This window comes from Vombatus ursinus, unplaced genomic scaffold (genome assembly GCF_900497805.2).
Source record: "Vombatus ursinus unplaced genomic scaffold, bare-nosed wombat genome assembly UNPS02014798.1, whole genome shotgun sequence".
NCBI lineage: Eukaryota > Metazoa > Chordata > Mammalia > Diprotodontia > Vombatidae > Vombatus > Vombatus ursinus.
The window spans coordinates 42,856,803-42,884,020 of NW_020954576.1; the positions used below are offsets into that span (position 1 = coordinate 42,856,803).

At 37.4% G+C, this 27,218-nt stretch overlaps 1 protein-coding gene across 3 annotated transcripts in view; it reads right to left on the reverse strand.

The window, feature by feature from the left end:
• SYT14 (synaptotagmin 14) overlaps positions 1–27,218 on the reverse strand; it is a 170,856-nt gene that overhangs the window by 44,007 nt on the left and 99,631 nt on the right. For 2 of the 3 annotated variants that reach the window (XM_027871729.1, XM_027871728.1), the window contains exon 5: positions 19,750–19,757. The exons of the other annotated variant lie outside the window; for it this stretch is intronic. In XM_027871729.1, coding sequence (XP_027727530.1) covers positions 19,750–19,757 — 8 coding nt within the window. The remainder of the gene's footprint in view (positions 1–19,749; positions 19,758–27,218) is intronic. 3 annotated transcript variants of the gene reach the window in all.

The following is a 27,218-nucleotide window of genomic DNA, read 5'->3' on the forward strand; positions in this document are numbered from 1 at the left end:
GAGCCCCTGGCCCTAGAATGTCCTAGTTTGAGCACTGGAGTATAGGGCTAGTTGTCTTCCTACTTTACCACTCTCTGGCATTTCTAAGGTATTTCCTCTTGGGCTTTCTGACCACCCTAAGTCTTTCTTAGGGGAACACCCTCACACGCTTTTACTATCTCTAGAAACAGAGCCTTGCAAGTTCCACAAGTCTTGGGACAGTCTCTGTTCATGTTGGGAGGAGGCTTACCTACATTGGCAATGGCTTTGTGGGTGGCCCCTTTTCCTATGCTCCTTGAGCTTCTGGCTCTTTTGCAGTTCTGCGGTGGAAGAAGTCACTGTAGTTTCTCATTAGCTTTCTTGCTCATTATCTGGTCTGGTGTAAACTTAAGGGTTTTGCAGGAGTAGGTATGTGGGAGTTGGTGGTCTGCTTCTCATTCAGGGAATCATGTGAGCCAGAAGGTGATCTTCATTTTACAGATGATTAAACTGAGACTAGGTGATTTGTCCAAAGTAAGTGTGAAGGTTAAGGCTTGAAGTTAGTCTTTTCCTTCCATTTCTTGTTCAGTTTTTAAAATTCCTACCTCAAATCACAAATTTCCTATGGTAATATACATCTTATGAGATCTTAACTCTTTTGGAGTAATGAGTGTCATATCAGATAAAAGGAATATATCTACACACATACACATATATAATAGGAATGTGTGTATATACACACATACACACACACACATATACACACATATATGTGTGCATATTTCTACCTAATCTTCCAATCCCCATACATACATACACACATATGTGTGTGTGTGTTTGTCTTTGGATGAGACTTTGGGAGGTTGAGAATAAGGAATTGGTAATGGAGTATAGGGAATGGGGTTTTGATGAAGACCTACATGATATATATCTGTAACTGTCTCTCTCTATATATATACACACAGGGAAAAGGAAGAGGAAAGGCAGTACAGGACCTGGCATAACTTCATTATGTGCCAGAATGACCTCTACTCCTCCATCTCCTGCTGTACCCTCCTGATCTCCAGCCTCTAGTGGGAAAGGTGGGACATTACATCTGACCACATGCCTTTCATCTCCTGCTGTGTACGTACCCTGAGAGAAAAGAAAGAGAAAAGACACAAAGGGCCAGAGCAAGACTTCCATCTCCTGCAGCACTGACCCTTGCCTGATCTCCAGTCTCCTCTGGGAAGAAGGGAGGAGCCGTTACTTAATGATTAACATACTCATGCCCCACACATCTAGTTATTCTGAAATCCTAAAAGTCATCAGTCAAACTCCATTCCCTATTCCCTACTACCCAATTCCTTATTCCCGAACTCCTACCCTGAAATCTCAACCAAAGTCTACTCACTCATTTCACTGTGCCTTCTGGAATGCCTACTCCATATGCAACAAACTGACTTTAATCTTAAAATCCTTTCCTCTTTCATTTCTTTCATCTTCTGGTAATCAGTGAGCTATGGCTCCTCACAATGATATAGAATCCCTGGCCAATTTTTCCAGTACTGGTTGCACTGTCTGAGGTGGGAGAGTTGGAATACGTCTAGCTCCCTTTTGCTATTTCCAGGTTCTCCTATTTTCACTACTCAGTAATCCTTCCTCTTTTGAAGTCCATACAATCCACATCTTCCATCCAATCAAAATACTGGTAGTTGATGTCAACACACTTCTCGGGCACTCCCCTTCCTTTCACAATAAATTCAGTACTTGGGCCCAATCTTTATTTCCTACCCAATTTCTGCCCCCATAATAGGGGAATTCAGCATAGTACATACTGACACTCCCTCAGATACTCTAACTGCCCAGTTCCTCAACCAACTCACTTCCCACGACCTACTCTTCCACTCCGATTCAACAATACACAAAGATGTTCATATTCTTGATCTTGCTATCACCTATAAATACACTATCCCCATGTTTAAGAACTCTGAAATTCCCTTATATGATTATAATCTATTGGCTTTCCATCTCTCTGCTTTCCTATATCAAACCCTACTTTTCATCTATCCTGTCACCTCCAATCACTCACTCCTCTCCTGGGCCATCACACCTGTACTAGCCACTTCTTCTCCTTTCCTATCTTGACCCTCCTGATGAACCAGTTCAGCTCTGCTCTATCCTCTTTTCTTGAGTCCCTTGCCCCTTTATCATATTTCAGATTGTACCCTGCGAAGCTTCAGTCTTGGATCATTCCCACCATGTACTATTTTCCCTTCTAAACACATGCTGCTGAATGAAGGTGAATGAAATGAAAATCACTCCAATGTTCTGATTACATTTACTACAAATTTGCTACATAGCCTCAACTGGGCTCTCACCGGTACCAGGCAATCCTTTTACACTTTCCTTATTAGCTCACTATTCTACTCTACACAGCAACTCTTCTAAACCTTTATTCCCTCTTCAAACTTCCCATGGCTCCCCCTCTACCTGTCCTCTCAGCTACGAAACTGGTCTCACATGTTACTGAAAAAACTGAGGCCATTCACAGGGAATTCCTTTTTCTCATCTCATATCACTCAGATGCCTTCTGTATACAAAGCTCATTTGTCCATATTTGTTTGCTTCTTTTCTCCCTCATAAGCCTGTGAGCTTCTTGAGAGCGGGACTGTATTTTGTCTTTCTTTGTATCCCCAGTACTTAGCAGCGTCTGGCACGTATTAGGTGCTTAATAAATGCTTATGGGCAGGTAGGTGGTGCAGTGGATAGAGTACCAGGCCTCCAGTCTGGAAGAATCATCTTCCTAAGTTCAAATCTGGTTCATGTACGTACTAGCTGTGTGGCCCTGGGCAAGTTATTTCACTCTATTTGCCTTAGTTTCCTCATCAATAAAATAAGCTGGAGATGGAAAAGGCAAACCACTCCAGTATCTTTGCCAGGAAACCTCAAATAGCGTTATGAAGAGTTGGTCACAACTGAAAAATGACTGAACAACAAGAACAAATAAATTCTTATTGACTGACACAATACGTATATCAGTATTCATAGTATTTTACTATATGTACATTTGCACATCTAGCAATTTTTTTCTGAACTAGTATTGCTCTAATAGTCTTCTAAGGAAGCCTTCATCATGTAATTTCTTTGTGAATGATCAATGCTTTTTATTTTAAAAATTGTGGAAGCTAGGCTACCATTTTGGCCTCTAAACACTTTTGGTCTTCTGATATTTTTGCCACTGTACTGGCATTTAGTATGGCATTTCCAAGGAAAGCCATGGGAAAGACTAATTGTGGATATGCTGCTGTTTGCTATTTCCTGCCTCTTTAAATCTCAGGATATTACCAAAGAATGTTACTATTCATTCATTACTATATATCCTCTCAGTGGTAGGAGAAGAAACATCATCCACACACACACTCTCTCTCTCTCCCTCTCCCAGGTAGGGTATATCTCTAGTTGTTTTCATAGTATTTATGTAAAAGAGAACATTATTTTAATCTTTTTGTTTTAATGTTTCTTAAGCTATTCCATTTATACTACTCACTTAGGTCTAAATTTACCCTTGTCACAATCCCTAGCTATACCCCCAAATTACTAAATAGTCTTCTCTTTCCATTTAATTCTTGTTAATGTCTTTCCTCAGGGAAAACTGACTGTTAAAATCAGTAACTTGTAAAAGTGAATTATATAAAGGAAAATACAACAGAATATTTAACAATACCAAAAATTTTATCTGTTTTTCCTACTTTGTAGTTTATTACTTGACTAAAGATTCCTATCTATCTCTCTATGCAGTATACTTTGACCTCGAGTATATCTGATTTATCTGAAATCTCATTTTTGCCTCTGGCATTTTAGCTTTTGCTACACAAATTTCCTGTATATTATAACCATCATAAGATCTGACACTTAAACTTACTTCCCTTTCTGTCCCTATTGAATTAAAAACTGTAAATCAGATCAAGACAAAGGATATTCTTGTACTCCTTTGACTTTTAGTTCCTCCTTTTCCCTGAAAGACATCCTAAAAGCAATTCTTTAGATGATTATCATTCCTCCTTGTCTGGAATACATGCTTATTTACTTTTTCTTTGAATAATGATCTATGTAATAGGCATATGACTGCTTTATTTTATCTTGAAAAGGGGCAGGTCTGATGTTACTGATTATCTACGTAGATGAATTACCCATACACAACACTTTTCTTCATGTAGCAATCTTTAGGTATGATGGTGAGTTCACGATGCACTATTAATTTTAAAGTACTTTATTATGAATATCACATTTTGAAAAGTATAAATGCTGACAAAAGTTGTCATAAAAAATTAAGAATAAGTAAACATGAAATATATACACACAACACACAAATATGTACTAGTGGCTGAATCTGGAGAAGGGAACACACATTTCAAGTATAGACTACAAGTAAAAATTGATATAACAAAAATAATCATAATTTCAATATGCTAAGTTACAAAATTATGCTATTTTCGAGATACTGTCAATCAGTCAGGCAATAAACATTTACTAAGTACCAACTATGTGCAAAGCTTTAGAAGGGTATGAGATATTCCCTGTCCTCAAGGAGCACACAATGTAACAAAGGAAGATAGCACATAAAAGAAGCTGAAAACCAAGGGTGGGAGTAAGGGGAAAGCAGTAGCCTCTTGATTTTTAGGGTTCTCAGTCTATAGGGGGAAGTGTGCAGAGAGCTGACATCCCTCCAAGAGATCTCAGGCCCCCCAAATAAGTTTGTCTTTAAAAGTGAATTTGAGAGTTCTTTTCAAATTGCTTAGCCTAGAGTACATTTTGTGGTACTTGCCCAGGGTACTCGAATAGCTAAACTCTAAATAGATCAATGTTCTGAAAATCAAATTACTTATATGATCAATCCATTTGCAGTAAGTCTTTCTAAATCAATTTTTTTCTTCAGAAAGATTTACAAATTTGATTATATATTTCTGAACAAAGGAATACCACACAATATGATTTTGAAGTTGCAAGGTGCCTGAAGTGGCCTATGGAGAGCGCATTTTAAGATCCATGGTTTTGACAAGAAATGCTGCAAGAACTGACAGACAGAAAAGAACAGAGTCCAAGCTTCTTGATAAATTTGAACCGGATTTGAATGGGGACTTGAATGATGGGTGGGATTTGGATATGTGGAAAAGAAGAGCAAGGACATTTCAACATGGGCAAAGGCATGGAAGGAGGAATAAACTTTATTCTGAAAATAATGGAAAGTCATTAATAGGATAATGAAAGTGGTATTTTAGGTAAATTAATCTTGTCAAAATGTATAAGAAGGACAGGAAGGGTGAAAAGACTGGAGATAGATCTGTTACAATTACAGGAAAAACTGTAATATGCAAAAGATATATTCCAAAAAATGCAAATCATGTTTTTGAAAATCTTATGATAGCAATCAATTTAGAGCAAATAATATTTTTAAAGTGAATAATCGATAAACAAACAAATGAAAATACTTTGATATATTAAGAAATTGTGATTTCATCTGTGTTGGTATGCCCTTAACTGAAACAAAACTGCAATTCCTTCATGACTTATCAGTTGGTTTAAATGACTGGTTTAAAGAATTGCTGTGGTCGAAAGAAAAAAGAGAAAAACAAATCATCACCTGGTAGTCAAACTGCTGAGGTTAACCAGTCTGGTTCTCAGATGACAGATATGACATGTTGCTGGGCCCATAATCAAAACTTTTCTAGCTGTTAATAGTCTTTACCTGTTCAGATCACTGTATTTTCCATTTTGAACCCCCTCAATCCTCTTAGATATTTTCACTGTCATTTTTTCTTAACCTTCTGAAGCTCCTATCTAATCTAAGCATATTTATCCATAGATCTACATGCATTCAATAACTCTCCAATCTCCATGTTCTGATGAGGTATTGGAAAAAGGCTTTAGTGGATGGTATATGAAAATATGTTTTTTACATAAATTAGATAACAATTTATTAGGTTAGCATAATTTAGATGACATATCTGTTCTTTACAAATTTTCAATCTTAGGTTGTCTAAATGATCTCAAAACAAATTGTCAATTTAATCTAAATGTGCTGAGTGAAAAAAAAATCAGTAAAAAGGTATTATTCGGTGTCATGTATGCAAAACAACAGTTTGAAAGAAAATTTTCCATTTTTAGTTGGTAGTTGTGGCATATGGCTCAAGATAGGCAAAAAAGATTTAGGTATTTATGTTAGGTTTATATGAAAGCTGGAGAATGTCCAAAGAATGCCAACTAAAGTACTCAAGAAGACTGAGAAGGTATTGGATAGAGAGTCTTCTGATCAGTTTAAGACTTTAAGTCTAGAAATATGAAGGGATATGATAGAAGCCTATAAAATCATGGAGGGTATAGGTAAGTTAAATGTGAAGTTTTTCTCCAATTTCCCTAAGATTTGAATGAAAGTTCTAGAAGTCTGAAAGCAGTAAGTTTTTGAAAGTAAAAATATTTGGATTACAGGAAGAGCACAGCTTGTGGGTCTGGGTAGACAAGGATGTTTGCCTTATAACTAGAAAATCTGGAGAATTCTCAGGCAAATTCTAAGTCACATGATTATTTTAACACTAAAAAAAATCACACAATTTAAAAAAACTTATCTAGTAGAAAAACAGGAACACTGAATTATTTGTGGAACTATAAATTCCAACTATTCCAGAAAGTCATTTAGAATTACATTAAGAAAGTGACTAAGAAGTCCATTAAAGGATCTGCTGCCATCTATATATCCCAAGGAGTTGAATAACAAAAAAGAATGAATGAAAAAAGCATGTCTTGAATGTTTATTATGTGACAGACACTGTGCTTTATTGAATTTTGGATTAGAAGATATTTATAATAGCACTTTTATAGTGGCAAAAAACTAGAAACAAAGATGAATGGGGAATGGCTAAACATGTTGTGGTAGATGAACATAATGGAACATTACTGTGCTTTAGGAAACAATATGATTAATAGAGAAGTATGGGAAGACTTAGATGAATTGATGTTACCTAAAGTAAACAGAATCAGGAAAACAATGTACACTCTGGCTACAATAATATACATGTAAAGTATGACATAGCAACTGAAACAGAATGCTGAGAAATTATAATGACCAAGCCTAGCCCTAAAGAAAAGATATATGAAGGAATTTTCCTCCCTTCTATGAAGAAAAGGGAGACTATAAGTGTGAAACACTGAAGATAATGTGAAACTTTTTTGACGTGGCATTCCTCTTTTTCAATTTTTATAAGAGATGACCCTGTGACAGTATGAGAAATGGTGTGGGATACATTGGGAAATGTAGGTAATATAAAAACAAAAGATATCAATAAAAATCACTAAAAACTCCATCTCTAGTTGCTGGCTAATAATCTCTTTAATGATAAATTTTTAAAAAGAGTTGTCATGCTCTGAGTAAGATTGCTTTGTCCACCACGGCTTCACATAAACAACTGAAGTTAATAATAACATAATCAATTAATGCTACATTAATAATAATCTCCATTCCCTTGTGAAATGATGAAACTTTGCTAATTGCCCATTTGTAACTGGGCAGATAGAACTAAATGTTTGTGAGATTTATTTCTCATAACATAATATTTCTGCAGAACCAATTAATGATATTATTTGGGGAATGCTGTACTAAACTTTTGAAGTCTGAAGGAACTTTTAATGTAAACTTCTCCAACTTCTTCATTTTATAGATGAGGAAAAGAAGTCATAGGGAGGGTGACATGCCTGCTCTGAGGTTTTAGAATGAAAGAATTTCAGACCAAGAATAACACAGGCAATCAAGTCTAATACCTAAGAATATTATCTACAACATATCTGACAATTGATCATCTGGCCTTTGCTTGAAGATCTCTAGTGAGGGTGATGAGCTCTATCTCCCAAAGGAGTCCATTCTGGATTTGGATAGTTGTAATTGTTAAGAAGTTTGTCCTTACATCAGTTCTAAGCTTGTTTCTAGGCAGCTTCTATCACATTGCAGGAATTTTTTCCATATAAAGCCAGCCAGAACAAATAAAGTCATATCCAAAATGATCTCTCTTCAAATACTTGAATCCTGGTCCTCTACTTCTCTTCTCCAGGTTAAATATTCCTTTAACTAATCCTAATATGAGATGAATTCCAGGACTTTCCTTCTTGTGCTCTCAAATATTCTTTCTACCTAATGTGGTACCCAGAACTGACTACAATACTCTAGATATGTGACAAAGGCAGAATACAGCTGAATGATCCCACAAGTTGTGTTAACACAGACTAAAATTGCATTAGCTTTTTTTTTTGCTTGTTTAAACTGTTATGCCACACTGTTGATTCACTGAGCTTGCAGCCCACTTAAATTTCCAGATTTTTTTCAAACTGCTGTTGAGTTGTTTTCCATATCTTTTATCTATTAATCAACCAACCAACAAGTATTTATTAAGCAATTACTACACGCTATGGACATGGACAGTGCCGTACAGAAAGACTTAAACACAAGGACAAAATAATCTCTACACTGTAAGGAATTTACAATGTGCAAAGCAATGACTGGATCAAATGTTGGCATCTATTGCACAACTTAAATGAAAAACTGAACTCAAAGGAGGATGGTAAAAATTAAGTTGGAAAATATAACTGGGGGATAAATGAATGGAAAAAAAACAAAAATACTTGTAAACTATGCAGAAACTTCGTAGACTACATAATAAATATTTAAGGAAGAGAGAAGTACTGAACTCAGCAGGAACAGAACAACATGATGAAAATTAAACTGTCTATATTTTAACATTCAAGAAGCAACTAGGAATATAAAAATCCATTAGAATCAGTAGCATTCAGTCAGATGGTTATGGCAAAGGTCAAAGTAGTCAAATTAAATGTCAAGTTAGAAGAATAGACAATGTTGGATACATGTACATCAGCTTTAATGTGATGTGATTTTACGATGAACTACTCCAAAAAATAGAAAATGGATCAAAGTAAAGAAATTGATTTTTGATTCTTTTTATGCTTATACTTTTATGCTTTATGCTATCTTTTTTTTGGAAAACATCAAATGAGACAGAAGTAGCTACAATTAAGAGACTAAAAGGGTCAAATCAAGAGATATTTATGTTTCTATGTTTCAAGCATGGTACTAAGCACTGGAGTCCAGATACAATAAAAAAGAGAGACAGTCCCTGCCTCAAGGATCTTGCATTCTAAAATTTAAGACAACACAGAAGAGGGAGCTGAAAATCAAGAAGAGAAGAAGGAAAGAGGAAGAAAGCACCAGGTGTGAGGGCATTGTTTTAAAGTTCAGAAGGTCAAAAACAGGCCTGAGAAGAGAATGAAAGCAGGATGGCTTGGGCCCTTCCACAAAATAGAGACATCTGTAGCTTCTCTCCTTTGTCAGTTATCTTTTCATCTACACTAGGTAAAAGGTTCTATCCCATCTTTGATCTTTGTTTTTTCCCTCTGCTATACACCCTTCCCCTTAAAAAACCCTACCAACTATTTTTGTTTGCTACCACAAAGAGTTATAAATATTTTTGCATATCCTTAGAGCTTGTTTTGCTTACAACAAATCTTTTCCTTAATCTATTCTTCCTCTTATATCCCATTCTCCTCTTTCCCTCCTGTTTCCCTATTTACTGAAATAAATTTCTATACTCAGTTGAGTATTTTGCCTTCTTTGACCTGTTCAAATGAAAGTAAAGTTCAAGTGTTAGCTGCTCCTTCTCTCCCTCCTTCCTGTTTGTATAGACTTCTACTTGTACGCTCTCATTATGTATGATTTTTCCAAATCTGCTCCCTATATTAGAATGCAAACAATTTATGACAGTTTATTAATTTTTACTTTTTAATGTTTCTTTAAATTCCTGTGTTTGCACATCAAAGTTTCTATACAGCTCCAGTCATTTCATCAGGAATGCTGGCAAATCCTCTTTTTCATTAAAGATCCTTTTTTGCCTTTTGGGTTATATTCAGTCATGCTGGGTAAGCTATTCTTGGTTATTACACACTTATGCATTTTTCCTTCTGGAATGTCATACTCCAAGCTCTCTGTTCCTTTAAGTAATGGTTGCTAACTTTGTGTGTGATCCTGACTATGATTTCATGGTACTTGAAATCTTTCTTTTTGTCTGTAGCATTTTTTCTTCTGAGAGCCGAGATGGTGAAGTAAGCAGTAAGTTGCTCTCATTATCCCTTATTAACCTGGAAAAACTCAGAAAATATCACCCCAGGAAAAATCCTAGAACATTGGAGCCAGCAGAAAGGCAGGGTGCAGCAGCCTTTTAGCCCAAGAGGCTTGGGGGATTAACAGGAAAGGTCCCTCTTGCTCTGGTGGAAGGGGAGCAGTACAGGATGTGAGGTGTCCTGGCAAGCTAGTGGCAAGACTCACCTCAGCAAATCACTGGGAGATCCTGAGCCCCAGGGTGATGGAGCAGGCAAGCACCAACACCAGGACCCTCCACATGCCTTGGCAGTGCCCGGGGAACCATCAGACTCCAGCTTGGAGAACTACCACGTTCGCTGGCAGGCAGGTGTCCTCCAACAGCCGAACTTTCCCATGCTCCAGCACAGTCCTGGATAAGCAGGCATCCTCCAAAAGACAGACCCCCATTACCCACCATGAGCTTCAATGCTGCCCTAAAGAAAAACCCCACCTGGCCTCAGCACACAATAGCCACTACCACCACCTCTAACTCAGCACAAGACCCCTATAGCCTCCAGCTGACAGCATCTGAGGCCCCAGCACACAAAGCTTGGGATAGTGCCCCATGTGCCCCAGAAGTAGAGATCAATTTTAAAAGTCAGGAAAAAGGCAAACACCATGAGCAAAAAGCAACAATGACAACAACAACAAAACATTGACCACAGAGAATTATTACGGTGACAAGGAAGATCAAAACACAAATTCAGAAGAGGACAACATTGTCAATATACCCACATCCGAAACCTCAAAGGCGAACATGAACTGGTCTCAAGCCCAAAAAGCCTTCTTGGAAGACCTCAAAAAGGATTTTAAAAGTCAAATAAGAGAGGAAGAAGAACAATTGGGAAAAGAAATGAGAGATATGCAACAGAGAGTCAATAGTTTGGAAGAGGAAGGATAAAAATTGACTGTAGAAAACAATTCCTTAAAAAATACAATTGGTCAAATGGAAAAAAGTACACTGATGAAAACCATTCTCTAAAAAGCAGAATTGGTCAAATGGAAAAGGAGGTACAAAAGCTAATTGAAGAAAACAATTCATTAAAAATTATAATTGGGGAAGTAGAAATTAATGACTGTATGAGACATCAAGAATCAGTCAAACAGAAACAAAAAATGAAAAAATAGAAAAACAACTGACCTGGAAAATAGATCCAAGAGATAATTTAAGAATTATTGGTTTACCTGAAAGACATGATCAAAAAAAGAGCCTGGACAGCATCTTTCAAGAAATCATCAAGGAAAACTGCCCTGCGGTCCTAGAACCAGAGGGTAAATTAGTCATTGAAAGAATTCACCAATCACTTCCTGAAAGAGATCCCAAATTGAAAATGCCAAGGAATATTATAGCCAAATTCCAGAATTATCAGGTCAAGGAGAAAATACTGCCAGCAGCCAGAAAGAAACAATTTAAATACCGTGGAACCACAGTTAGGATTACATGGGACCTTGCAGCTTCTACATTAAAAAACTGGAGTACTTGGAATATGATATTCCATAAGGCAAAGGAGCTTGGATTACAAACAAGGATCAACTACCCTGTGAAACTGAATATAATCTTTCAGGGGAGGAAACAAACATTCAATGAAAAAGGGGACTTCCAAGCCTTCCTGATGAAAACACCAGAGCTCAACAGAAAATTTCATCTTCAAATGCAAGATCTGAGAGAGGCATAAAAAGGGAAACAGGAAAGAAAAAAACAAACATGTCGTTCAATAAGGGCAAACCGTTTACAATCCTACATGGGAAGATGATACTTTTAACTCTTGAGAATTGTATCTTTATTATGCCATTTAAAAGGGGTATACATAGATAGAGGGCAGGCATGGGTGTAAGATGACTTTGATGTGATGATAAAAAATCTAATTAAGTGGTAAAAAGGGATTGTACTGGGAGAAGAGGAAAGGAGGAGGCAGAAAAGGGCAAATTATACAACACGAAGAAGTACAAAGACCTATTACAACAAAGGGAAAGAAGGGAGATGAGCATTGTTTGAGCATTTTTTCTTTAACCTTATGCTGAGGAGTTTTAATTTTGGGGCTTACTTCAGGAGATGACTGGTGGATTCTATTTCCCCATTTGCCCTCTGATTCTAAGAGCTGTGGCTCCTCACCAGACTTCACTGTTATGGCTACTGACTCAGGTTACTACTGGTAGAAGGCTCATTTACCTCTGATGAATCCTCCGTTCTATTCATTAGTTGTTCCAAACCTACTTCCCCTTTTTTTAAAGCTTTTCTATATCTTTATTTTAATCTCAGAGAACTAGTCCTTCTTGCCAAGGTTTGTCCCTCCACTGATTTTATTTATCAAATCTGATTTCAAGCTTGCCCTAATGGAGACATGTTTATTCATATATTTATGTGGAATTATTTTGGAAAGAGAGGCACTTATGTTCACAAAAACCATATACTTGCTTCCTATCTCCATTTTCTTTGTGTTTTAGGTACATTTCACACAAAACAAGAAAAATATAATTTGGGGTAAATACAATATCACAAAACACTTCCCTCTTAAAGATATAGCTTAAGTCTTTCTTTTCTAATTTGGATCAAAGTTATTCTTAGAAATGACTATATTTTTCCTAATTTAGCAAGTGTTTACTCATATTATAATGTATGTGATGCAGTTAATATGGCAGAATATTTCATTTTTTTTACTCAAAAGAGTTAAAAATATTTTCTCCTCTTATGAAGTATTGCTTGCAACTTCTCATTCTCTCCTCTGACAAATGGCTGTTGTTATTTCCAAAAAAGACAGCCTCAATCTTTAAAGTCATCTATAACAAGCTTTTAATTTTTTTGTAATAAGAACTAAAATTCAGTCTACTAAACCATAGCAATCTATCACCTTCACACATCACCTTTTGATTTTAAAAGATACTGATGTCATTTGGTAAAAATGGAACAATTCCACTGAGAGTGAAGGCCCCTCAAGGCCAAAAACTACATGATAAGAATTCAATGAGACACTAACCTTGGCTTTACACTCATACATATTAAAGCTTAAAAATATCACTCTCTCCCCAAACTTATGTAAAAACCATTATTTGCTTTATTTTCTGTCATCAAATTTTGAAATTCATTTTTCACAGGGAATAAATATAGTTCATTTTTGCACACACTGCATATCACAGATTTTCCCATAATTTAAACAAGAAAGTGACACAATGTATCTCCCTCACTCAAGTAAACAGCATTGCTATTCTCTCTCTTGTGATTTGCTATGCCTCATGGGAAGTGTGCCAGAAATATGGAGACTGAGGTATGTGTCTAAAAACTAGGAAAAAAAAATGGAAAAAGTTGAAGAACTATCTCATAGAGTAACAAGCAAATAATTCTTCCCCAAACACTACAAAACTGGGTAAAGAAGATGTAAATTAAAGCAAAGTCACATTGCTTTTTTAACCCTGATACAAAATTTTCACAGCAGATTTGGTGAGGTGATCAGTCATAACCTTAGCCACTTTATATGATGCTTAACTAAAAACAGATGAACTATTATTGAAAAATATCTTCAAAATATTTGGCAAGACATGTCCCTGCTTGGGTGCCCTTCTCCCTACCTCTTACCTTTTCAGCTCTCTTTTTATGTCTTCTGCCATTAGAATGCAAGCTTCTTGTGGGCAGGGACTATCTTTTTGCATGTATTTGTATCCCCAATGCCTGGCATATAGTAAGTATTTAATAAATGCTTGTAAACCTCTAATGTCAATTTCCTCATCTCTAAATTGAGATATCAGTGCTTATGGTGTCTATTTCACAGTGGTGTAAGGAGGATTATGAAAAATAATATATATATAAAGCACCTTTCATATCTTAAAGTAAATTGTGGGAAAAGATTCACTAGTTATACTTTAGAGAACAGGTTAGCAAAAACCTTTATTTAGTTCATCATTACAAGCCACGGAATACAGAAGTATTGGTTGGCCCATAGAGAAGAGAAGTCTATGGGGCAAATGAGGCTTCTCGATATGAGCCATTTCACACTGGCTCATATAGGAAGCATATAATAAAGCTAGGTTCACATACTGCCAGCTACTGCCCTTGGGAACAATCTGAGTTCCCAGGGAAGGAAAAAAGACTTCCTAAACTGTTGATCTATCATTAGCATTAGGGTCTAAGACAAGGTTGCCTCTGTTTCTATTTCTGTTCACCTTGCATAAGAAGCAGGGGAGAAGAAAATTAAAACTCAGGAGGTAGGGTATGGCTTCTTATTTATATTGAAATTGAAGTAAATTCTAAAAGGAAGTTGCTAATGACAAGAGGGAGAAACTCATGATGCCCTCTTTTTGCCACCACAAGCACCAACACAGAAGAAAAAGTAGAAGTTTTTCTAGTAAATTTAGGAGTAAAGCAAGGATGTCACCTTTCCTTACTATAATTTGACACAGTTCTAGAAATGCTAGCAATAGAAATAGGAGAGAAATTACAGGATAAAGGCAGGCAAAGAAGAGACAAAACTGTCCCGATTTGTTGTTGACATGAAGGCTTCCTTAGAAAATTAAAACCTTTTTCTTTTCAAGAAAATTGAGACCTCAGGTTAAGATGACTATACAAAAGGTTATAGAGAAGCATAGTCCTTCCACAGAAATTCCAACAAATAACTTAAAAGGACCCCAGGAAGTCCAGCAATAAAGATATTTGAAAAAGAAAAAGAAGGAAAGCTCCTCTTTCCAGTCCAGAACTGCACAAAATAATGTGCAGGAGCTGGGAGAGGTAGATAGAGGGGTCAGTCCAAGGAAACCAAAACAAATTCTGGTAACTGGTCTGTAAGTTAGTAGAAATGAGGAAAAAAGGGGAAACCAGCTCAAACTCCTGCAGATCATCAATAAAGTAGCATTTATTGAGCACTTAATATGACACAGGCACCTGGCTAAGTGCTGGGTACATGAAGGAAAAACATTTGCTGACCTCATGGAGCTCCTAGATGGGGAAGATAGCATGCAAACCACTATATACAAACAAAATGTACATGGAGGGTAAATTGGAAATAATCTCAGAGGGAAGACACTATCATTCAAAGGCAATAGGGATGGCTTTTTGTAGAAGGTGTGATTTTAGCAAATTTTGAAGGAAGCCAGGAAGCAAGATGAGAAAGGAGAAGATTCCAGGAATGGGGGACAGCCAGTGAAAAGGTACAGAGTTGGAAGAAAAAGGAGGTCAGTGTCACTGGATTGTAGAGAGGTGGAGTGGGAGTAAATTAGAAGAAGACTGCTAAGGTAGGAAGGGGGTCAGGTTATGGAAGGCTTTAAAAACCAGACACAGGATTTTATAGCTGATCCTGGAGGTAATAGGGAGCCACTTAAGTTTTCTGACTAGGGGTGACATGGTCAGACCTCTGCTATGGAGGCTAGCTAAGAGCAAGGAAAACACCAGGGAGATAATACCTGCTTTGTTTCCTTCACTTCCCTTCTAATTATTTATTCCCTTTCTAGATATCCAATCATCTCTTTGACAATCTTCCCAGAATTTTCCCTAGTTTGCTGGCTCTGTTCCCTTTTATTTTTTGAAAATTGGGAAATTTGCCTTTCTCCAATTTTGTGACACCTCTCCCATTTTCTGTTATCTTTCAAGTATCACTGACTGTGGTTCAATTACTAACTGCCAATTCTTTCAGGAGCTGAAGACCCAGTTCTGGGCCAGATGACTTCAATCCTTCAAGGGCAGCCAAACAGCCTCTTAATAACTCCTTAATTATCTTGGATACCAACTCCTAATCAGTTATTTGTGTTTTGTCACTTTTAGCAAAAAGATCAACCTCTTTTGCAGAGAGAAGAGAAACAAAATAAGAATTTAACAGCTCTGCCTTCTCTCCTGTCAGTTAGCACAGTTCCACTTTTCCCCAAGGAAAGGTCCTATCCTCTCTTTGATCATTTTTTTTTCTCTCAAGAGAAGAGAGCTAGTGTATAGAGTGCACGGAGCACTGAGCCTGGAGTTCAAATCCAACCTCAGATCCTTACTAGCTGTGTGACCCTGGGCAAGTCACTCAATAGCTACCTCAGTTTCCTCTACTGTAAAATGAGATAATAACAGCAGCTACTTTCCTGGGTTGTTGTGAGAAGCAAATGAGATTACATTTGTAAAGTACTTATCACCTTGCCCCCTCCTCAGAAACAAGATAGCTAAAAAAAACCTTCTTCTAAGCTTTTGCATTTCTTAAACCATAAGTGCCATACTCTTATATTTATCTTTTGTTACCTGGCCCTGCTTCCACCTTCTGTAAATTTTGTTTTAAAATGTTTTAAATGTTTGTTTAAAATGTTTTAAAATGTTTCATGAATTCCTTGTGCACTTACAACAGTCTCTTCCGAAAAATTCCATTTCTCTTCCTCATTGGAATTGTTTCCTTTTGTGTTTTCAGAATTTCAATCTCAGGTATCTTTCATTCTTTCCGAGCTGACTTCCCTTGAGGCATTTTTCTCCAAGGAATCGTATCTATATTTCCTATGAACCCAATGAAATCTGCTTTCCCAAAATCTAGATGTCAGATTGTGCCCATTTTTCTTTATTCTCTATGATAAACTCTAGGATGGAGTGGTCACATACCCTCAAGGTTTCCACCATTTCCACCCCAACAACTAATTCCTCTTTGTCAATGGAATCAGATTCAGATTCAGATTTCCTCTTGTTGGTTCCTCTGTTTTTTGAAGAATTAAATAATCACTAAGTTAAGTCAAGAAGTCATTAACTGCTCTCTTTTTAGGAGAGAGAGCTCCAGCAGATGTCCAAATATTTGAATTCCCCCATTTCTACAATATCATGCTTGTAAATGAGGCTTGTGTTTCTGTTTTCCAAACTTATCTATTCTTCCTTCTATCCAGGTACTCTGTAGTATACTCCAAAGACAAAAATCACACCTATCTATTCCTCCTTTGACATTCACTCAAACATTCTCCATCATGCTTTAGCCCTCTGGTTGCTGGATTTCCTCACATAAGCACACCATCTTAACGTCCAATGCTAGCTTTCCTCCTAACCTCCTTTAAGTTAACCTGTTTCTTTTAGGAAAAAAAATAAACCAATGCTTCAGTCATGAGTTTCCTCCCACTAAGACTTAAGGAAACCTATGAGGTCAAGTTTGCCCATTTTGTTAGAATCTCTAATGCTCATTTGTTGACAGAACTTTGGGTATTTGTGTATAAACAGTTGAGGCTATGTTTGTTTTTTATTACTGGCTTAATTCTTGTGTTTTGTCTCCTCAAAATTTCTGGGTATCTTAGCTGCTATTCATTCTTCTTTGAGGCTACTTCCTATAGTATCTAACTTTGGCTGTACATATAGGCCATCTTTTCCTTTATCTATTCTTTTAGTTTTGATAAGAACTTAAACATCTGATAAGATTTATAGCATACCAGGCAAATACATTCCTACCATGTTTTTGTTATGTGTACTCTATCTCTGGCCAAGAATCTATCAATCCTATATTGTAAGCTATGATCCAGAAATCTATTTCCCATTCTCAGACAACACCTTCATTAGCCAGCTGTTCATGTCACAAATTAATTTTTCTCTTCCGTATCTACTGTCTTTAGCAAGCAACAGTGAGGAATGTATAATCTGTGCCCCTATGATCTTCACTTTCTTGCTTTTCATAATCACTGGCAATGCTTTTTAGGTTCCTTCTGACAGTGCCATTTCTGCCCACAAAAAAAAAAGAAAGAAAACACCAAAAATAGGTAGTAGTCTCCTATTTTGGTAAGTCTTGGGAAGTTATCTATTAGATCTTGGATATATGCCTCAGGAAGACATTACCCACCTCTATTGATGTTATCAAGTCAGCAAACAGCTGTTTCACTATCTTTAAGGTAGAACAACTAACTAATACTAGTCTTCTTCCATCCCTTAACGGATGATGTCTCACTTGACCGCTTTTGTGGTTCTAGTGTAATAAACAGTTTCTTCCTTCTCAGAGCATCTATCTCCTCTCTAGGAAGAGTATCATATTTGTTTTTAAGCCCTAAGTGTACAGCATTCTTTTCCTTTTTTTTTTCTTGTCTGTGTAACTCTTTTATGGTCCATCATCCTGACAAGGGCTGTCATCCCTCCTCTACCACAAATCTCAGTTATTCTACTAAAGGTTAGTATCTGTTTCCTTTAGGAGACTTCAGTTTAACTCGTAACTTCTGGAGCACGGCAAGGCATTCATCTAGTTTCTTCATCTTGTCCTGGGAGAGAGATCAACCTATACTTAGAACACAACTAATAGTCACTCAGCTCGACAGAAATGCAAATATTCCACACTCCATGTAAATCTTTGCACAGGCTCTGATTCAATCTAGCCATTAGCTCACTAATGTTCAGACTCCTTAAGAGTCTGCCCAATATGACAGATATTCTAATAAACCATGTCTTTGACTGAAAGAAGGCTTGGGTCAAATTCATTCGGGCAGGACTCACAGGTTGTGATATTGGGGTCCCAGCACCCCTAAACCCCTGAATCTCATCATTTTGGTGGCCCATGCGGGATAACTGCCTAACCCCAAGTTCTTCTCTAGCCAAGACTGGAAGGTATGTAAGCCTCCCCCCCACTTTCTTGCTCTGCAGTTGGGGTTGCTCTCCAAGTGGAGGTACTTTTCAGGCAGACAGTTATGAGGCTGTCTCACACTCAGCCTGACGCTCTCAGGCTCTCGGTCCACTGGGTCGGTTTGAGGCCCTGGACCTGGGTATACCTTCCACAGCATAGAGGACAAGGACAGGACACCCTATCAGGAAGTGTATGCTCAATTCTGTTAATTCTCTTGGAGCTAGAGAATTGGGGAAAACTGCAGTTGGTTTTTGGTTCCCTGAGGCTTACTTCCTTCTTTCCGTCTACACCCCGAATCCTCCTTTATGGAGGTTACAAGGAAAAGTTAGAATGGCTAAAAATATCTTGGCAGATTCTGGAGGTTTTGTGATTGATCATTAAGGAGTTTTGAAACTCCTCCTTACAACCCTAGTCACTCTTTTCTCCCACTCCCTTCCTTTGAGTCAAGAGGGTATCTGTTAACCCCTCTCATAGAAGAAGAGAATTTCACCGTTTACCCCTCACCTTTGATTTTACCCTCCCCCAACTGGGAAAGGAAGGAGGGGGGAGGGGCAGCAGCTACAGTATGTGCCCCCCTGGCAATGGCCTTGGGCCCTAGGGCAACGTTTGCCTGGAAGCATCACCCAGGTTCAGCACATCCTGCTCGAGGTAAAGAAGCTAGCCTATGAACTTGTGTAAGCACGCTCTTTTAAATTTTTAGTTTTAACTGTTAATGATGAGATGTTGATTCTCTGTGTAAAGAAATTTGGAAATGAATTTAACAAAATTAAAGTCACCTGATTGGTAATGGGTTTGTTTCAAGTTTCAAACTGGTGAACATTTTCTATCAGTTATGTCAAGCAACTTTTCATAATTTGGTTACTGCTAAAATAATTTGGCTATTGTTGGTTATTGTTTTAATGTGTAAATTTGCCAAAAAGCTTGTCTGGGTTATGGCTTGCTGAGAATTTGCAAATGCATAGAAATCTCTAATGATTGGCTTTTTACACCAGGAAAATTTTAAATTTGAGATGTAAATCCTGGAAAAGTTTTTCCTAAACTGTGATTAGTGAAACTTGTTGTTTGAAGTAAAAGCTCAGAGGATTTTACTGAGTGGTCTGATGAATCATAATCCATTGATAATCAATAATCCACCATCTGAGAGAAATGCCACAAGCCTCACAGAGAATGTGATACTGGTGGGAAGTCAGCATCAGGAAAAGCTGAGAGGACAATTTTAGCCTCAGTCTAAAATGGGATCCTCCTGGTTCAGTTTCCCCATTATGTTCCTTTGAAAAGGAATGCTACCCATCAGGCTACTCCAGAGTCTGGCTGTGAGGTGGATTTGATACTTCATGGTTGGAAAACTGAATTATCTGAATCCAAAGAGAGCTAAGGATATTTTATCCTGTCATATTGGGGCCCTGCAGTTTTTTCTGTCAGATTTGTGTCTTCCAGACTATAGGCCATTCACCTACAGTTGGGAGCAAACAGCAGGTACCAGCCAATGTCTCCCCATCGTTCCTTGAATGTAGCCTGTGCTTGGTTCCAGTCAACCTTCTCTTTGGGACCCCCTCGAGGCAGGGACAGCTCTATGCCACTTGCCAGCAGGAAGCAGTTTCAGAAGCCAAAAATTTTGCCCCTTACCCCAAAAGAATTTAGGTCCCATTTGTTTGAGGGGGGAATGATGAGGATGGGATCTAGACCTCAAAAAGGAAAAACCCTGGACTTTCCCACGTGGCCAAATCTCTGGCATTAGCCTGAGGCTGTAATCTCATAAACTGGCCTTTCATTGTGGTTACACCCAATCTCTGTTACCCTTAACCTAGCCTAGACCTTCCTATGTCCCCCTGCCACTTCCTGCCCTTAATCCTATCTAGGTTCCATTCTCCCTTGGCCACCTCTGGAGTTCTATTACCTCATAGACTACTTGGACACTCCTAGATCCCTCCTATAGTCTTTCTGTATACAAGGTCCATTTTGTCTCCATTAAGATGCTCTGATTCTTATAATCTAGCCATGAGCTCACTAATGTTCAGACTCCTTAAGCGTCTGCCCAATATGACAGATGTTCTAATAAACCTTGTCTTTGGCTGAAAAAAAAAATATAGCTTTGCACAATTTCACTATTCTCCATAACAGTTGAGATTTCTAGCTTTTTTTTTTAACTACCTATAGATGTTTATACTTCAGTTTTAAGTACCTGGTTATAACTTTTAACGATGATTACTTCTTAGTAACTGGACTATTTCACTCAAATTCCAATTCTTTATCTCAAAAATTCCACAGACATTTCAGTTTAGTATCAATATACAGTCTCTCCTGTTTGATCAATTTGCTCCACCCAAGCCACTCAATCAATTTGTTTAATCCACTAATTACCTTATCTCACTTACATAGCCTCTCTTGCCTAGCTTCTTTTTATCCTTTCTGAGTCAACCTCTTAAGGTTTTATTCCCTAATCCTTTTAATGTCTTTTAATTCTGCTCAATCATCTTCCATCTTGGTTTCCTTACAATCTAGAGGCAAGATATGAACTAGTATTTGCTCTTGGAGATGGCCTTAAAATTTTCGTCAATTTCTCCCCAAATTTCCCAAATTGTTCCTCTCCATATTCAGACTTGGGCCTTCTTCACTAGTCCAAATTCCTCAAAATAGCCTAAATATTTTTTTCTCATTTGGCATAAATCCTTTTTCTCTTCTCCTACTCATTTTCCCACAACCTTATCCTGTGGAAGAGAGAAATAGACAAAGGATGATTCAAAAACAATTGAACTCAATAACCCAGTGTTTGATAAATTTGAGAATATATATTACTTGGGGGAAGAATTCCCTATATGGCAAGAATCATGAGGAAAATAGGGAATCATTTTGCATAAATTAGGTTTCACTGTGTGCCACAATAAACTCAAAATGGATACATGACCTGAATGTCAAAGGTCACCATTCTGGGAAGGGGAAAAAAAAAAATAGAACCAGATCAGTTATCTTATACAAGGTATAGCTATATGGAACGAATGTTTAACCAAACAAAGTAAAGAGGTGATCACAAAAGATGAAATGGATAATTGTAATTACATAAAATTTAAAAGTATGGTCCCCGTTTTTGCATGGATCAAATGAATGCAAACAGGATAAGAGAAGTGATCAACTGGGAAACAAAAAAATCTTCCCAACAACTATCTTTGATCACAGTCTGATATGCAACATAACACCTTCCACTAAAACTTCTGCCAGGATTAGCTGATCACTTTTAATCTCATCACAATGCTTCTAACTCAAGTTTTTGATACCTCCTCCCTCAGCCACCTCTCCCCTCTGATTTGAGGGCTGGAAAGTAGAATTCTAAATTCCTCCCAAAGCTTTCCTTTATAGAGAGTAGAAATTGGACTTTTAGCTCCCTCCACCTTCCATGTGCAGTTCTGTTTGGTTTCAACTTTATGTAACAAGATGCCCTTGTGCTGGGTGCCTCCTATGTGACCCTCCCCATCAATTTCCACTTTCTGTTGATGTGTTGTCTCCTGCCATTAGTTGTAAGCTCCTTGAGGGCAGTGACTGTCTTTCTTTTTCGTATTTGTATCCCCAGCACTAAGCAGAGTGCCTAGCACATAGAAGGCACTTAACAAATGCTTAATGAATTGAATTAATAGTGAAGTTATACAAATATAGAAGACCAAAAGCCATTCTCCAATAGATAAGTGGTAAAGGGATATAAACAAATAATTCTCAAAATGACATCAAACTTTTAATAACCATATGAAAGACTGTTCCAAATCATTAGTCATAAGAGGAATGTAATTCAAAATAACTCTGAGATTTCATTTTATACCCAGGAAACTGGCAAAGATGACCTAGGATGGGAAAGTGCATGTTAAACAGGAAGGGTTGTGGAAAAAATAGTGCACTTTGTACCTAGTGGTAAAGCTGCGATGTGGTCCAACAACTCTGGAAAGCAATTTGAAATTATGCTAAGAAATTCACTAGTCAACGAGCAATTACTAAGTGACTAAAATGATCTTTTTCAAAGAGATTCCATGGCTAAGCATGTATATCAAAAAAGTTCTCAGATAAACCAAGTATTTTAACAGTACTTTTTATAGTAGCAATGGCCTGGAAACAAACTAGATTGTCCCTTGACTGAGGAACAGCTAAGAAACTTATGTCTGTAATAGAATATTATCATTCTATATGAATATAATGAAATACAGAAAAGCATGGGAAGAACTGAAGCAAAGCAAAGCAAGTAGAACTGGGAAAACAAAACGCACAATGATTACACCAATGTAAATAAAAAACAACAACAAAACAAATAAAACTCAAGGCTGATTATGATAAATATAGAGAACCATAAAAATTGATGCAAAGTAAAGCAAGAAAAACCAGAACAGTATGTACAATGATATAATAATGCAGATAGAAAAAACAAAATAGAAACAGAATGCTGTTAAATCATCCCAAAGAAGAGATGTGATTAAACTTTTCTCCATCTCTTTCAGGGTGGGCAGGGGTTTGGGGTAGGTGGGTTACTACAAGGGTGAAACTCTACATACAGTGTAGACCAACCAACTTGATTGGTGTGTTGGTTAGTTTTGTTAGTTTTTTTTTCCTCTTTTTCATTCTTTGTAATAAAGGGTAGCTCTCTTAGAGGGGTAGATGGGAAAGATATATTGGGAAATGTGGTTGATATAAAAACTGAAGGTAGTACTGAAAACATGTTCAAGTACTACATAAGGACCATATAAATATATCTGCCATAGTGGGGTACTCTCTTCTTTTCACTTCCACCTTATCTTATTCCCTTCCCTGGCTGGAGCACTCAGAACCCATCAGGTTACTTGACTATTCACACCTTGGATGAAAGTCACCAAACTATGTTCCTTCCAGTGAGATGATGGACCATTAAGCCTTGCCATCTGCTCTCAGCCACTGTCCATTCATAATGCCTTACTTAGTACCACCTCTGCCTCTCCCCTGCCCAATCCCTTTCAATTATCATCCAATCTGCTTACAATACCTAGATGCTTATTGACTGACTGATCTTTCAGCCTTGCCATCCACCCTTCTGATATACTTTTAGAACTTCGCCAACTGTATTATATGTGTTATCTCACACAGAGAGTCTAAGTTCCTTGAGAGCAGAGGCAGTAACCATTTTTCTACTTGTATCTTTAGTGCTGATTGACATACAGTGTTTAATAAATGCTCCTTTATTCGTTTACCATCAACTATTACTATTATGAATTTGTTCATGTATTTACTTAAAAATAATTTTTGAATTTAGAGTTTTGGATAAGAATATGTTGATTTTCTTCCTGAAGAACCTTATGGACAGAAACACTAAAATATGGATTTTTAAACTACTGAAAAAAGGCATTTACCCAAAGAACATTTGTAATGGGATGATCCTATTTAATGAATGTGCATTACCCACTAATTCATTTTTTCAAGCAAAATAACTGTCATCCCCAAGTCCTCAACCAGTTGTGCTCCAAATTCTTTGGCAATCATGAAATCTGGGATCACATATTCCTGAAATTTCTTCCCTCTCTTTTCTTCTCTTAAGCAAGCTGTTTCCCCTGACTTCTCTTAATTTTAATTGAATTTGACCATAATCTCTTTTAGTAGCCCTGACATTTACACTCAACAGTCTAAACCAAACTTACTCTCTTTGTCCCAAAACTTGTTCTTCCTCTTGATCTAAGGCATGCTTCAAATCTCGACTGTCATCTTTGACTCTTCTTTCAAGTCCTATATATTCAATATCTGCAATAACTCATATTTTTTTCCTTGCTTCCTTTCCCACTTGACACTATCCTAGTTTAGGCCTCATTACTGCCTGGAAAAGCATTCTTACTGATTTCTTCACCCCTATTTGTACTACCCCCCATTCCTTCTTCACAATGACAGATTAATTTCCTTAATTCATAGACATGAGCACAGCATTCCACTATTCAAAAACTTTCAATAGCTCACTATTTCCTATACAATAAAGTTCATACTCCTTAGCCTGGTCAGTGAGTCCACAATAATTCATTAAATGTCTACACTGTGCTGGGTGTTCAAGGCCCTTTCTCTACAACCTGTCTTCAATCTGCATTTTTTTTTTTGGTTTTAGGCAATTGGGGTTAAGTGACTTGCCACATAGCTAATAAGTGTCAAGTATTTGGTCTGAGGCCGGATTTGAACTCAGGTCCTCCTGACTTCAGTGCCGGTGTTCTATCCACTTCAATCTGCATTTTTGCAGTTTTATCTCATGTTATACCCTTTCTGGCATGTTATTCTGTAATCAACCTGAAGCACTTAATTGTTCCAGGAACACATCCCAGGATTTTCTGCCATTGTACTTCACCTGGAGGACCTTACCTTGCTCATTTCTACTTGTTGAAATTCTACTCACTCTCAGGTGACTCACTCAGCTCAGGTGCCACTTATGCCCTGAGATTTTCCCTGATCTCTCCAGAATGGAAATATATTCCTCTTCAAAATTCTAATTATATTTGATTCATATCAATCTTATCCCTCTTCATCCCTCTGCAGCTGTACTGCCAACTCATCTCCACAGGACTTTCTCTTCCATGCCATAGAAACCTCTTTACCCTCGCCTACTTCTCACACTGGAGGCCTCTGCACCTGTGGCCTCACCATCTGACTGGCTGACTTCTCCTAGAGCCTGCAATTTAAGGAGGTGGCCCAGGCCAAAGATGTCTTCCTACCTCTACTGGCTACACTGCTGATTCATCTCCACGGGACTTTTTATTCCAGGTCCTTACCCAGAGTCCCTTCTCCATCCCCCACTTGCTTTTCAGATCCTGTTTGTGTGCTGTCTTTTGTCCTTGGAAAGTAAGATCCTTGAGAACAAACTACTTTCTTTCTGCTTTTCCTTGTATTCCCAGAACTAAGCACAGTGCCTAGCACATAGTAAGTGCTTAATAAATGTTTGCTGACTGACTGACATGCATTACATTCTATATTACGGTTATCTGAGCACAAGGCTTATCACCCCTACTAGAATGTAATCTTGAGAGGAAGACACACGTTTTGTAAAATATTACAGCTAGATGGAACCCTAGAGATGATGTAGCCAATCTCCTTATGTTACAGCTGATTGAACTAAGACTTTGCAGCTAAGTAATTTATAAAAAGTCACACACCTAATAAAAGCTGGGGCTACAATTCAGGTTTCATGATTCCCAAGTCCAAGGCTCTTTTTACTATCTCAAGCTGTCTTTACTACCATGCTGTCAAATTTATCTCTGTGTCTCTTTCATCCTTTGGCCTGATGTTCTCCACATATCAGACATCAGAATGGTGACAAGGGGATGTAGTCACCTAAGGTGACCTCAAAACGGGGGCATGATAGAGAAAATCCTGTGGAGATGATTTGGCAGTGCAGCCTGCAGAGGGATGAAAGTTGGCAGCTTTGGCCAGGGCCTCCTCCAAGACTTTGAAGAACCCTTCTTAATATTACTTTTTTAATAAATGCATATTAACCTGATATAACTCTACTCTGCATGGAATGAATATATTCGTTTTGTAGTAAGTAAAGTCTCAAAGTCTTGACTGGACTGTAATGCACAGAGGGTGCAATTTTTAAAACTTGTGACAGGAACGCAAATGCTCTATCCATGCACTTGGAGGTCCTTAACCAAGATTGAGTGAGTGTTGCTGAAAAAGGTCTTACTTTTAGGGCCAGCTAAAACTCTCACCTGCTTTAATTTAAGCCTATATTTTCTTCTTTTTCTGTCACAGACATGGAGAAGAATTGATTTATACCTCTTTTATAATATCCCTTTGAATAATTCAATAATCTAACAGTCAATGTGAAAAACCCCACAAAGTCCCCATCTCTGATATAGATTAAAGCATATGCTAACATAGTTTGCCAATTCTAGGATTTTGCCAGGAAATGCCAAAATTTTAAAATAAAATTACTGAGAACTATGTCAGATGTAGTTTACACATTAATTTGCAAAATTAAAAAAATAAGCTTCTTGCTTTTAAAAAACACCATTGCCAAACACTGATTAGACATTATAATATTCTTTAATTAGCATGAACCAGGTTCAAATATCATTCTAATCTATAAAATTTCTTTCATAATGCAAAAAATAAAAGACCCAAAACAACAATAAAGGAAAACATGGCAAGGCCAGTTTGAATTGAAAAGCAATTGTTCCTAACTACCTAGAACTTTGAAACTGTAAAATAAAAAAGAACTTTTTGTAACAAGATCACCACCATGTAGAAAACAAGTTGAAAAAATAGATGGGTTGCATATGTACTTACACTATGTATGTTAATTTGCCAGGGATGCGATTTTTTCAGAGTAGAAACTCCTTCAGCTAATGCAGATTGCAACCCATCTATAAGTTATCTTAAAGACTTCCTAGGGCTTATAAAAGTCAAGTTGTTTGCCCATGGCCCCACAGTTTATAAGGGAGAATTTGAACCCAGGCCATCTTCCTGACTCCAAGTCCTGCCCTTTATTTACTATGCTGGTCAGCCTATCATATAAAGTATATGCTTTGTTTCATATGTGTATATTATTCATATAAGTCAGTATCCATATATATTGTACA